General features: G+C 37.8%; 1 protein-coding gene across 2 annotated transcripts; it reads right to left on the bottom strand.

Annotated features, from left to right (window-relative positions):
• Positions 1 to 9201: 9201 nt before the first annotated feature.
• Positions 9202 to 13748, bottom strand: TMEM217B (transmembrane protein 217B). Of its 2 annotated transcripts, XM_074311053.1 has the most exons (3): positions 13579 to 13667; positions 12069 to 12135; positions 9202 to 10319 (listed from the first exon to the last, which is right to left on the bottom strand). In XM_074311053.1, the coding sequence occupies exon 3, from the start codon at positions 10314 to 10316 to the stop codon at positions 9747 to 9749; it is 570 nt and encodes a 189-aa protein (XP_074167154.1). In that variant the 5' UTR covers positions 10317 to 10319; positions 12069 to 12135; positions 13579 to 13667; the 3' UTR covers positions 9202 to 9746. The 2 variants fall into 2 exon arrangements, with proteins under 2 accessions (XP_074167154.1, XP_074167153.1); XM_074311052.1 differs by lacking the exon at positions 12069 to 12135 and having other exon boundaries at positions 13579 to 13748.
• Positions 13749 to 14412: the final 664 nt, after the last annotated feature.

The raw sequence follows: 14412 nt of genomic DNA, 5'->3' as shown, positions 1-14412 counted from the left end.
TCTCTCTCTCTCTCTCTCTCTCTCTCTCTCCAACAGAGCAATAGTTTAGCTCTGAATATGGAATGACAATCATCATGGTGGTAGATGAAGATTTTTTTTTTTTCCACAGAGGTGTGGGAGGGTAGGAGGTGGGAGTTGGAGGTGAGCCTACTTTGGAGTCCAACTCCATAAGTGACTATTGGCTAAATGACTGTCCTGTCCTGTCCACAGGGTTCATAAAGTCATACAATCATACATTTAGATCTGGAAGGGATCTTAGAGACTATAAAATCCTACCTCTATCTAGGAAACTAAGGATCACAGAAATTAGCTCCTTCCTATTATTCCACAGCCCTTGTGTAAGGAAGGTGTCCAAGGACTTCAGAATCTCCTTGGTCCTTGACTCCAACCAGCAAGAGGCAGTCTGGTGTGGTATGGTGTGATATGAGATGAATCACATTTTTCTTAACATCTGAAGACCTAGACTGAGTCCATATTGTTGCTCATTACTGGAGGCAAGTCACCAGATCCAGGAAATAGAGACGAGAGTATTGGATTTGGAATCAGAGAACTTGGGTTCAAATTTTGTCTCTGTCACTACCTAGGGGACTTTCAGCAAGTCATTGACCACTCAAGGCAATGGTTTTCTTCCTCTGTAAAATGAGGTTTCACTATTATTATCTCAAGGGCCTTGACAATTTTAGATTCTACAAGCTTTCCTGAATCTAGTTCCTTCTCAGAAAATGTCTTAGAATTGTCATGAGGTCAAAATGAGATAATGAGGGGTAAAAAGGTGGTGCAATGGATAGAACACTAGTCTTGAAATCAGGAGGACCTGAATTCAACTCTGTCTTCAGCCACTAGCTGTGTGATCATCACAAATCACTTAACCTTAATTGCCCCCCCAAAAAAGTGTAATTTCTCCCTTTGAACCTACTTAACAATATGGCATGGTGGAAATTGTTATATTTGGCTTGGATTCAAATGTTTTCTCTGCCATTTACTATCTATGTGATCCTAGAAAATCACTTAAAAGCCTCAGTTTCCTCAATTAAAAAAATAAAGGGTTGGATTGCAAAGTAAAGGTTCCTCCTAGATCTAAATTTGTGTCTAAATTATGTTCTTTTGAATACTGGGATCAAATATGAAGAAAAGCAAAGAAAACTGGATTATCTTTGAGAAATTGTGCAAGGCCCAACTTCTAACCAACTCTTCGGATGAGGTGTATATGTTCAGTAGATCAATTTTATGCTACAATTTCTGAAGAATTAAAGAGAGGCAGGGATTTCAAGTACTTAGAGGGAATCAGGAAAGCCCAAATTCAAATTTTATTTTTGATACATGCTATTAAGTTTAGCAGAGGAAAGGACATAAGTATTCACATAGCATCTGTATTTTTGTACAAATATCTCATTTGAAAACAAATGTAAATTTTTTTTTGCTTTGAATATAACTGGGGAAAATAAATAAATAAAATAGACTTTAAAAAACCCCCAAAACCAAATATCTCATTTGAACTTCACAACAGTTCCTGCAAGATTGATGCTATTATTATTCCCAATTCATTGGAGAAACTGAGTCACAAAGAAGTTTTTTTGTCACATAGTAAGTCTGAACAAATAAGTTGTTTTTTTAAATTCAGGTATTCTCCAAGGCAAACCCAATAGACTTTGGACAGAAAATACCATCTGCATCCAAAAAAAGAAGTATGGAGATTGAATATAAATCAGCATGTTATATTCACTTCTTTTTTTTTTTTTTCCTCTCCAATGGCTTTTCCCTTTTGTTCTGATTTTTCTCTCCCAAGATGATCCATAAAATAATGTGTATTAAAAATAAACAAATTAAAAAAAAAAAAAAAAAAAACCTCAGGTATTCCTGACTCCGACTCAGCATTTTCTATTCTGTAACATTTGGTTGCTTCTTTTGAGATTATTAACTATTAGTAAGTCCCTTATCACCTTAGTGCCACCCCCGCCCCAGGCAATAATTTAAGATTGTAAGTAAGCTGGGGAGTTGCCCCTCTGCATTCTTGGAGAAAGTTTCCAAACACAAAGGTACTCCACACTTAATGAAATCAAAACAACAACCAAACATTGTTATTTAAATAAATTGAGTTTGGATCTGTTGAGCTCAAGGCCCAAACCCTCAAAATGTCTTACAATCTATATTTATATATTCATTCTTGAGCAGCTAAGTGGAGGACTGGATAGAGTGCTGGATCTAGAATGTGGAAGACTTATCTCACCAGTTCAAATTTGGCCACAGATACTTACTAGCTATGTGATCTTGGGCAAGTCATTGTTTGCTTCAGTTTTCTCATCTGTAAAATGATCATATGGAAACCACTCCAGTAACTCCGCCAAGAAAACCCCAAATGGCATAAGACACAGATGAAACAATTGAATAACATTTTTGTACCCCCACCAGATGATATTCTAGTATTTTCACTCTTCAAGAATTTTCATCAAAGGGACACATTATTAGAAATTCCTATATGTATTTAGTCCAGTTGATTTTTTTTTTTTTTTACTAACAATGGAGAAGTTCAGTCTGTGAACTCTCCAAAAGTCCCTTTTTAATCCTGATTTTAGATTTGTATCATTGATAGTAGCACTTAGTTTCAATTTTAGCTGTTTCATGAAAAAAATAGTCTTTTTGCAGAACACGTGAACCCAAAAAGCTCATTGTTTGACCACATAAACAGAATCTCCTGCCTATCAGGTGTAAAATAATGAGGGGGTTTTGGTTTGGTTTGGTTTGGTTTGTTTCTGGTTTGATTTTTTTTTTTTTTTTTGGTATAAAAAGTATTTTTTAAAAAAAAACCTCTAGAGTAAGAGAGGGTCTACCTTTAGAGAATATCTTAACAGATGATGCTTTATGAATATAATGGAACAATATTTCAATAAAGGAAATGACAATAAAGGAAATTTGGGAAGACTTCTATGCATTGATGCAGAATAAACTAAACAAAATAGGAAATATAAATATACAATAATTAAAAAAAAAAAAACTTTGAAAGATGAGAACTTTAATCAGTATGGTGACCAACCACAATTCTAAGGGACTGATGGAGGATCCATCTCTGACAAAGTAGTGATGGATTCAAAATGCAGAAGAAGACATTTTTTCAGACACAGCCAATGAATTTTATTTTGTGATGCATATTTGTTACAAAGGTTTTTGAAATTTGAAATCAGAAATTATCAAAGATTATTTTCTCACTGCCTGTTTTTCTTGCATCCTCTGTGTCTTTTGTTCCTATTATTCTTTCTTATTATTCTTTCACCCTCCCAAACCTCCAACTCTAAGATGAAATATGAAAGGGGAGGGAGGAAAAAAATGAAGATGGAGAAAAATCCTATTATTGGACTGCCACCTTGTGTTCATTAAGGAAAGTGCACCTCCCTCCAATTCCTCTTTCTTAATTCAACATTTATGGTAGGACCTTAAAACCATAGCTAAGAGACTTGGTAAGATTTCTACTTCCTATCTATGTGACCTTGAGCAAATGACTTTCTAAACTTCAATTTCCTTATCCACTGACTCCCGATGACCTTTGATGAACACTAATATCATAGATGTTTCAGATCCTGGATGAGGAGGTAATGTTGGATTTGAAGCAAAACGACCTGATTCTGCTACTTTCTGTATAGAACTTGGTGTTATTCAGTCATGTCTGACTCCTTGTGACCCCATTTGGGGTTTTCTTGGCAAAGGCATTGGAATGGTTTGTAATTTCCTTCTTCAGCTAATTTAACAGATGAAGAAACGGAAATAAATGGGGTTAAGTGACTTGCTCAGGGCCACATTTGAATTCAGGAAGGTGAGTCTTTCTGATTCTAGAACTGTAACTATATAGTAATCCTTTGAACTTGAGAATAGCAACTACCAAATAACCATTCAACCCAATGTATGAATGCAAGCTGGAGAATACCTCCGGAGAGATTAACATAAAGAAGAGGTCTGGTAAAGAACTCTGAAAAAAAAAAATAATTAAAGAAGAAATATCACTGGCACAAGAGAAAGCAGTATGTTAGGGGAGTTTTCTGACTCGTTAAGAGCAGAACCAGGAAAACATGGTACACAGTAACAACAAGATTATCAACTGTGATGGACTTGGCTCTTTTCTTTTTTCTTTTTTTTTTCTGAGGCTGGGGTTAAGTGACTTGCCCAGGGTCACACAGCTAGGAAGTGTTAAGTGTCTGAGACCACATTTGAACTCGGGTCCTCCTGAATTCAGGGCTGGTGCTCTATCCACTGTGCTAGCTGCTCCCTGACTTGGCTCTTTTCAACAATGAGATGATTCAAGTTAATTCCAATAGACTTGGGATGGAAAATGCCAATCACATCCAGAGAGAAAACCATGGAATAGTTTCACTTTTTTGTTTGTTTGTTTTTCCTTCTCATGGTTTTTCTTTTTCTTTTTTCTTTTTGGCATGATTTTTTTTTGTATAACATGACAAATATGGAAATATGTTTAAAAGGCTTGCACATATTTAACCTACATCAGATTGCTTGCTGTCTTGGGGAGGGGAAAGACAAAAGAAGAGAGAAAAAATTAGAACACAAAGTTACAAAAATGTATGTTGAAAACTATTTTTATATGTATTTGAAAAAATAAAATACTATTTAAAAAAAGGATCCTTCCCAAAGAAAGAAAAAAGGAACATCAGAGTTGAAGGCAAGGAAAAACTTGATAGGTTGACATAATTGGAGTTCCAGAGATAAGGGAAGGAGTGAATAAAGGCTAGATGCAAAGGATATAGAGATAGAACAAAATGAGAAAAGGATGAACAGTATTAGTTTGAATGGAACATAGAATATGTGAATGGAAGTGATACAGATTAAGACTGGGTAGATATTTTGGAATCAGATTGTGGAGGACCTTGTATGTCAGTTTTAGGAGATTTTTAGGGGGTAGGCAATGGGGTATCACTGAAAGTTTTTGAATAAAAGACTGACTTGGAGAGAGCCAAGCATGAATAGAGGGCTCAGTTAGTAGGGTCTTAAGAATAGACTGAAAGGGGAAGATTTAGAAAGAAGACTAGGAAGATCAGCAGCTACTTCTCTATTAGTTCTCTAGACCATTATGAGCATGACTTGTGTCTCGCCTATCTTTGTAGCCCATCCTACTCATTCCTTTGTTCAAAAACCTTTAGTGATATTCCATTTTGTTTCTGTTCCTTCATTTTAATGGTATCTGACTGTGATTCATTTTTGGGTTTTCTTGGTAAAATACTAGGGTGGCCTGCAAATTCCTTCTCCCATTCATTTTACAGATGAGGAAAGTGAGGGAAACAGAAGAAATAACTTGCCCATAGTTATACAGCTGGTGAGTGTCTGAGGCCAGATTGAACTCAGGAAGATGAATCTTTCTGATTCCAAGCCTGGTACTCTATTGACTTTACCTCTTATTCCGTGGCCTACTCAAAAAGTAGTGGATACAAACCCCATGTTTTGTTTTTGGCTTTGGTTTTTGCTTATTGTTCTTAGCAATGGCTAAAATTGATGGTGAGTGTGAGAATAGTGGAAAGATGCCTGATTTTGGAGTCAGAGCCTATTGCTGACACTACTAAAGTGACATTAACTAGTGTTGTTGAATCATCACAGTGATGTCAAAATCTTTGTTGACTACATTTGAGGATACTGGAGTGGTTTTCATTTGCTTCTCCAGTTAATTTGACAGATGAGGAAACTGAGGCAAATGGGATGAAGTGACTTGGCCAGGGTTACAGAATTATTGTCTCAGGCTAGATTTGAACTCACAAACGTGATGCTTTTTGACTCCAGGACCAGCACCATCTACACTGTACCATCTAGATGCCTTTAGGTAGCCCCAAAGTGATGCAAGACAGAAGATGGTGATGAAGGACAACATACAGCAACCCCCAGCAGACCAATGAATAGCAGTAGAAAACTTAAGCGATCAATATTAGAGGTGCGAGTTGCTTTTCTGAGCTGTGCTCTGATCACATGCTCCCAACATGTGGGGCACTTATACGTGCCCCCCCCCCAATGTCTACTCCTCCCCTTAATGGTGTGGGGGTATGGTATGACCCTGCTTTTAAAGCAGGATTAATGCTTAGTTACCGCTCCTCTTACCATTGTCTTTTGTTAAATGCAGTTCTTTTGAACTGTGTCCTCAGGTGAGCTACAAGTTATGGTTTAGAGTTTAAACTTGGGGGGACATAGTTTGTATGTGTGTGGGACCCAGGTGCCATCTATGTATTATCTCATTTAATCTTGTAATAAGTACATCATTGCCTGTAGTATCTGTGCTCACCTATGTATTACCTTATTTAATCTTGTAATAAGTACCACTGCTGCCTATAGTATCCGTGCTCATGACTGAATTATTTCTGACATTTTCCTCTCTCTCTTCCCATACATTCAGTCAGTAATCCAGGTCTCTATAAGATCTCTCACATTATCTGAATTCATTTCTTTATTCTCATACCCACCTTCAAGAGTCTCATCACCCATCACAGGCTTTTAAGTTCCGGCATCTATATTTCCTAGAATGTGGATAAATCATTTAAACTCTTTGAATCTTGGTTTCCTCATCTATAAAATGGGGGTGGGGCATTCATTTATCTTAAATGAAGCTAGATGTCAAAGTGGAAACAGCACCCGGCCTACAATCACAAAGACCTGAGTTTAAATGTGACTTCAGAGGCTTATTAGTTGTGTGACTCTGGAGGAGTCACTTAACTCTTATTTTCTTCAATTCTTCATCTGTAAAATGATGTGGAGAAGGAAATGACAATCATTCCAGTATTTTTGTCAAGAAAATCTCAAATGGGGTCACAAAGAGTTGAACACAACTGAACAACATTTTTTTTTAAATAACGACTCCTCTTTGTTGCAAAGAAAGCATTTAACCTTACAGTGCTATGTGAGCTATTATTGTTCCACTACAGCATGACTTGATTGATTTCTCATTCTTCAGGTGAAGAAATGATGAGTTTTGTGAAACTATGCCAGGACAGTGCAAGATCTGAAGGTCTTACTCATTTGGAAGGGTATTTGATAAGAGGCAAAGTGTTGGCCACTTATTACTAGCAGATGTTGGACTGGTTTTGGTCAGCTCATGAAAATGTCTACCAAGGCATGAAGGAATTATAATAGGCAACAGTAGAGGGAGCCTCCTCCACCATACAAATCATAGATTTTTTAGGAATGTGACAATATCATTACATTGCCTAGAATATTGCAATGGGCTACTTACTGAAGATGATCTTATCAAGACCTTTCCCTGCACCTCCAAACTAGCTTATATCCTATTTCTTTATTAAGCTTCTTAAGCTGAGATGTGATAATATGCCATAGCAGGCTGCTTGAAATCCTTCAATGACCCTTTATTGTTTTGGTTTTTTTTTTCTTAAGGCAATCAAGGTTAATTTGTTGAGAGTCATACAGCTCATGTCTGAGGGTCGAGGATTAGTACTCTGTTCACTGTGATGCCCACTTGCCCCTTGATTTCCAAATAAAGTTCAAATACATGATATTTTGGCACTCACCATGTTACCTCCTCCCCCTCTAGTGTCTCCCACCTACCTCGGTAACCTTATCTCACATTTTATTCTCTCACACATCAGTGTTCCCCAAACACATCCTATCTCCATATCTCTATTCACACTGTTTCCTGCATCTGGAATACCCTCCTCTATGAGTATCTTTAGTTGTAGATATTCTATCTGTTTTTCAGAGTCCCAGTGGTTTTCAGACATTTCCAACTGGCTATCCAGTTATCTTAATCTCAACATGTCCAAAAAAGATCTCATCTTTTCCTCCACATCCTGCTTTCCTACTATACCACCCACCTCATTTCTGGAGGGCAACACAAAATCTAGGAAGCATCCTTATTTTCTCACATTCTCTCACTCCTCCAAGCTATAGCCAAAGCATGTCAATTTTCCCTTTTCAACATCCCTCATATACCCTCTTCTCTTTTGACATTACTGTGCAGGTCTGAAGATCACCTGGCAGGTTATTTCTCAAAGTAAACTGCCAAGTATTCCAATTCTGCTCCGGAGTGCACAACTCTTGTTGGTCTGGTCACATTGTTTGAATGCCAAATGCATTATTATTTTATGGAGAACTCACACAGGGCAAGCGCTCTTAAGGAGGTTAGGAAAAGCGTGTCTTTTAAGAACTTTAGAATCGATTCATGACAGGGGAGACACTGGCACAGGATACCCCAGCACGGCCTCCCTCGTCCAAGAAAGTGTTGTGCTCTATGAGCAAAGCAGAATTGAATTAACAAGATGTGCAAAATTAGAGAGGCCACCCTAAATGTTCATAAGGACTCTGTGTCCAACTTGTGGCAGAGTATTCTGAGCTCGTATTAATCTATAAGCCACAGTTAAGATGCACAGAAATTATGCTCTAACATAGTGATGTAATTTTGGTCATCTTTGAGAACAAAGGACAACCATTAACCAAGAAGTGCAGGCCCCCATCTCTTCACATCTGGACCACTCTAAGAACCTGCTGGTGGGTCAGCCTTCTTCAAGGCTCTTCCCACTCCAATCCATCCTTCATTCAGCACCAGTGGTTTTCCCAAATCACAGGTCTTATCATGTCACTTCCCTACAAAATAAACTCCAGTGGCTCTCTATTGCCTCCAGGATCAAATACAAAAGGATCTTTAGAACATTCAAAGCCCTTATAACCAGGCCCCCTCCTATCTTTCCATTCTTCTTACACTTTAATCCCACATGTATTCTTTTATCCAGTGATATTGTTCTCTTGGCTATTCTACAAACGAGACACTCCATTTCTTGATTCTGTTCATTTTTCTTAGTTGCCCTCATGCTTGGAATGCTCTCCCCAAGCCCAATTACACTTTGACTTCCCTTATTTACATTAAGTTCCAACTAAAATCTCATCTTTTACAGAAAACCTTCCTCAACACTTCATTCCACTGCTTCCCCTTAGGTTGTTTTGTATATGCGTTTTCCTGTTGTCTCCCTCTTTGATTATAAACTCTTTGAGGGCAAGGATTGTCTTTTGTCCCTTTTTGTATCCCCAGAGCTTAGTACAGTTCTTGGCACATAGTAGGCACTTAGTAAATGTTTATTGATTGATGGATTAGGAAAAAATCTTTTCTGAATCTTCTAGGTCATCCCAGAATAGTTTGTACTCTGAATATTTATTCAAATTTAAATTATTTGAATCTGTGTATTTGTCTCATTATTCAAACTAGACTACAAATTCTTTAAGGCCAAGAAATTTCCTTTTATTAATTTTTTTTTGTTTTAAATCTCTCCCAGCACCTAGTATAATGCATCGTGCACAACAGATTTCTTAGGAAATGTTTGTTCACTGAGTGAGAGTGATTACATCACATTGTCTGAACAGAAACTCTAGGACAATTAATTTCTTATAAGGTTGAAATAACTTTCTGAAGAAATAAAAATGTAACACAGTAAATTACAAGAGAAAAAGAGAATTCAGGTAAAGAACCAAAAGGTAAAGAACAATGCAAGATAATTTATTATTAAACACTAAAATAAATAGATAAAAATAACAAATGATCCAAGTGAACTCTTCCTCTCCTCATTCTCTCCTTCTCCCTCCACCCCGCCCAAATTTTGCCTGCAGAACAATCCCTTGCTTGGGGGAAAAAAAAAAAAAAAGTATTAACTTGGAACAAGAATCAACATCAACAGAAGGCATCAGGATCTGGAATTAAGAAGGTAGAAAGTAGGGAAATCTAGAAATCCCTTTCTTCCTTCCTCCCTTCCTTCCTCCTTACAAGATCAGGTGAACTTTCTATCTTGGGTTAATATGCCCATATGGGACCAGGAATCAAATGGCGGTAAGTTATGTAGGCTCTTCTTGGTCAAGTGGTTTGGGCCTTTAAAGAGATTGTAGGCATACATCATGACAAAGGGTAACCAGAAGGCATGGATGATCATGCGAGAAATTTGGCTAATCCATAGATAATACCTTACTGGCTTAAAGTCCGGAATGATGACCTGAGAGATTAGCAGAATTAGGAAGAAGTAGATGATTTCATAAATGATGATCCAAAGGCTGTAGATAAGGAGACCCAGGTAGAGTTTCATGTATATAGAGTAGAGGAGGAAACAGCTAGCTAGGAGGGTGGCAATAGATAAGAAAGTGATAATGTTATTCTTGCGACTGAAAGTCCAGAGGACCAAGCCAGAGAGATCTTCATAGATGTTGAATTTGTTGGGATCCTTACCAAAGGAAGTCGACTGGTTCAAGTCAAGAATGAGGGACTGGATGGTCATGAAGATGGTGAAAATACCTCCTATGCAAGATCCCCGTTTGGGGCTTAACTTGCATTTTTGTTGCCAAAACATCCCCTGTAGAGAAAGTTTGAAAAAACAAAATTAAAATTAAAAACTGCTATGGAAAACAGATGTCAGAGCCAGCTGTGGCATCAATCAGTTTAACTTGTCTGTCAAAAGTCAAAAGTGATAAAAGGCAATGTGAGGTGGTGAAAAGAACATTTGAGAAATCAGCAGAATTGGATCTTAAACTTGGTTTTACAATTATTTAAAATAAATATATTAAATGTTCTCAAACTTTTGAGTCTGGGGATCCCTACATGGTAGTCTCAAAAACTAAAGAGGACCTTTTTTATACTCTTAAAAATCGAGTCTCCAAGAAGATCTTAAGTTTATGTTTTATGTGGGATATGTCAGGTAGTCCATAAATATATTTATGTGTCTATATATGTGTGAATACATATACAACCATAATAAAAATTAAAACTGAAAAATCTTAAATGTCTTATGTTGCCATGTGTTATGTCATTTAAAAACACTGCTAAATTATTGAGTAATAACTTTAATAATCTGTTAAAAGCTAATATAAATGGTATGTTTTAATAAAAAATAACTAAAAAAAAAAAAGCAAAGGAGAAGAATGCATTGATTTAAATAGGGTTGGTTTTTTTTTTGTTGTTTCCTCCCCCCCAAAAAAATCTCTTTAATGTATGGCTTAACAGAAGACAGCTGTATTCTACATCTGCTTCTGCATTCAATCTGTTGTGATATGTTGTTTTGACTAAAGTATATGAAGAAAATCTGGCCTCAAACCAATAAATAGTTGGAAAAGAGGAGAGTATTTTAATGGACAATATTTTAGTATTATTGTGAAAATAGTTTGACCTTGTGAAAAGGCCTCCAAGAATCCAGAATGTACTTTGAGATTGCATTATACTTTTGAGAGGGAGGATAAATTATTTCTCCAACCTGGACCCCAGCTTCCTCATTGATAAAATGGGAATATTTATCATATTTCAATAATTCACCTCCCTGAACTGTTGTGAAGAAAGTGCTTTAGATATAGTTTGGAACATCTGAAATTGAATGCCAAGAGTACAAAATGCTAAGTATTTGAATGCTAAGAATACTGGGCTGCTGCTGCTACTCCTACTATTACTACTACCACTTCTATCATGATTATTGCTACTACTACTACTACTACTACTACTATTACTATTATTACTATCATTACCACTTCTATTATTACTACCTCTACTACTACCAATTTTATCATGACTACTATTGCTGCTATTACTACTAATATTACTACAATTACCATCACTAGCACTACTTCTACTATTACTACTTCTATCATGACTACTACTACTACTATTACTACCACTACCACTACTATTAGTACTTCTCTCATTAGTTACTATTACTATTACTTCACAGGACTAAACCCTAATATTTGATGCCTGAATCTCATCATTTGGTGCTAGACCCCAAACATATCATTTGGAACCAGCAATTATTATGACTACCCTGTAAAGGGTGGATCTTGCCAGATCATAATTCAAAATTGTTAAATTTTCAGTGTGAGCATTTACACCTCAGAAATCATGGTTTGAGTTAATTTTTTGTTGCTTGTCTAGACTTAAAAATGTAGTAGAGAAAACGTTAATAATGCTCATTAAATTTTAAAGTATATTCTGCATCCTTTTTTTCCCAGTTAGCTGATATTAAACATTTACCAGCATACCACTGCCTGGACACTCCTCCTTCTCCCTTCCATCTTCATCTAATAGTAATAGAAAAATCCATATAGGGCCCTAAACTCACCCCTGTTTTCTCCTCCCATTCTTAGGAATGAAATCTTTGCTCCAGGTTAGTCCCTTATTTCTGGGATCTGGTCAGAATTCAATGAGAACAGTATCAGGGAGGCTAAAGTAGAGAATGCTTAATAGATGTTAAAGGAGACATGATTGAATTGATTGTGATTTATTCTTTCTCAATCAATCCTTTTCAAGTGGGATGGCTTGATGTTCAAATCCCAGAGTTCAGGATTAATAATCAAGTGATCGATCAAATGATTAATTCAAATATTTATTAAACACCTGCTATTATGCCAGGCATCACTATGAGAGAGAAGTCGAAAGAATTAAAAACAATCCCTACTTGAAATGAGCTTATATATAAAGATACAGCAGGTACAAATAAATATGTTAAATATGAAAAAATTAATCAATAAAATTATATATTCATGTCAGTATATTATATACATATTATGTACGTATATGTCAGAGTGGATAGAAAGCTGAACTTGGGAGTTAGGAATTCCAAATTCAAATTCAATCACTGGACAGCTGCCAGGCCACTTACAGCCACATGGCTTGTCCCTACACCTTTCCTAAAGAGTACTACAGTTGTCCTTAACTTTATTATCATTCCCCCTTCTCCTATAAGACTCCTGACCCTTTCCTTTAAACTTACCCCCATTCAGTTACTAAGATTCTTACTGACCTGTCCTCCATATCCCCTTCCTCTTCCCATGAGCCTCCTGACCCTTCTCTGGGAATCTCTCCAACTCATATACTAAGACTGTTACTAGACTGTCCCCCATTATTATCCCCCCTCCTCTTCCCATGAACCTCCCGACCCTTCCCCTTAGGCCTCCCCCCACTCAGTGACTAAGGCTGTTACTGGACTGTTCTACCTTATTACCCTTCCTCTTCCCATGAGCCTTCTCCCTTCCCCCTAAACCTCCCCCACTCAGTGACTTAAGACTGTTACTGGACTGTCCCCCATTATTATCTCCCCTCCTCTTCCCATGAGCCTTCTCCCTTCCCCCTAAACCTCCCCCACTCAGTGACTTAAGACTGTTACTGGACTGTCCCCCATTATTATCTCCCCTCCTCTTCCCATGAGCCTCCTGACCCTTCCCCCTGAACCTCCCCCACTCAGTGACTTAAGACTGTTACTGGACTGTCCCCCATTATTATCTCCCCTCCTCTTCCCATGAGCCTCCTGACCCTCCCCCCTGACCCTCCCCCACTCAGTGACTTAAGACTGTTACTGGACTGTCCCCCATTATTATCTCCCCTCCCATGAGCCTCCTGACCCTTCCCCCTGAACCTCCCCCACTCAGTGACTTAAGACTGTTACTGGACTGTTCCCCATTATCATTCCCCCCTCCTCCCATCAGTCTCCTGACCCTTCCTAGCTCTCCCCCCACTCAGTGACTAAGACTGTTACTGGACTTTTCCTTCTTCCACACCAGCTCCCTTCCCCTTGGTCCCAGGTAGGCAGGTCTTTTCAAAAGCCAGGGTCCCCTTCCCTCTTATTTCCTCACCAATTCTCCTATCCCAAGGTCATTTTTTATATCTGCAAGAGTTGGAACTCTGCTTGTGCTTGGGGTCTTCTCCTCCATCTTCAGGAGCTGAAACTCCTTTAATCTAACTGGGTCCTGAGGCAGGCTACACCTGGAGCTGGGGACAGCAGAGGGAGGTGGGGGACCTTAGCTCAGTTCTTATGTCACGGGTTTCCTCCACTAGGAGCGGAACAGATGACCACATCACTCCCCCCACCAATCAGACAGGAAGGATGTTCAACTCCCCCCTCACCCCCCATTCTAGTTGTCTGGTGGGAGAAACCATCTAGGAAGGGGCTGCTGTCAACCCTCTGTCCTATTTTGGAGCCACAGGGATGAATTGCATTGGACCTGGGATCTGAAAAACCAGAATTCAAATCCAGACACAAACTCTTCTCCCCACAACACATGTAATAGTATTTTTTCAATTATATGTAAAGATAATTTTCAAAATTCACTTTCATAAAATTTTTAGTTCTAATTTTTTCTCTTTCCACTCCCTAAGACAGCAAATAATCTGATTTAAATTCTACATGTACAATCATATTAATATTATTTAACATTAAAAAGGGGGAAACCCACAAGAAAAGGGAAAAAAATCAAGAGTGAAAATAATATTTTTCAGTATACAATCAGATTCAATAATTCTTTCTCCAGATCTGGATAACATTTTCTATTGTGAGTCTTTTTGGAATTGTCTTGGATCATTGTATTGCTGGAAAGAGCTAAAGTGATCCTCAGCACAATTGATCATCGCACAGTCTTGCTATTAACTTCCTGGTTCTGCTCACTTCACTTAGCATCAGTTCATGTAAG

This window comes from Sminthopsis crassicaudata, chromosome 4 (genome assembly GCF_048593235.1).
Source record: "Sminthopsis crassicaudata isolate SCR6 chromosome 4, ASM4859323v1, whole genome shotgun sequence".
In the NCBI taxonomy this organism is placed as follows: domain Eukaryota; kingdom Metazoa; phylum Chordata; class Mammalia; order Dasyuromorphia; family Dasyuridae; genus Sminthopsis; species Sminthopsis crassicaudata.
This window is presented reverse-complemented; position numbering and strand designations above follow the sequence as displayed.

Bases quoted from the DNA above. Each gene is read 5' to 3' on its own strand.
- TMEM217B (XM_074311052.1), bottom strand. From the start codon at position 13,656: ATGGAGGAGAAGACCCCAAGCACAAGCAGAGTTCCAACTCTTGCAGAT. The intron at 10,320-13,578 runs GTGAGGAAATAA...CTTTCTCTACAG, and splicing joins ACCTTGGGATAGGAGAATTG to GGGATGTTTTGGCAACAAAA.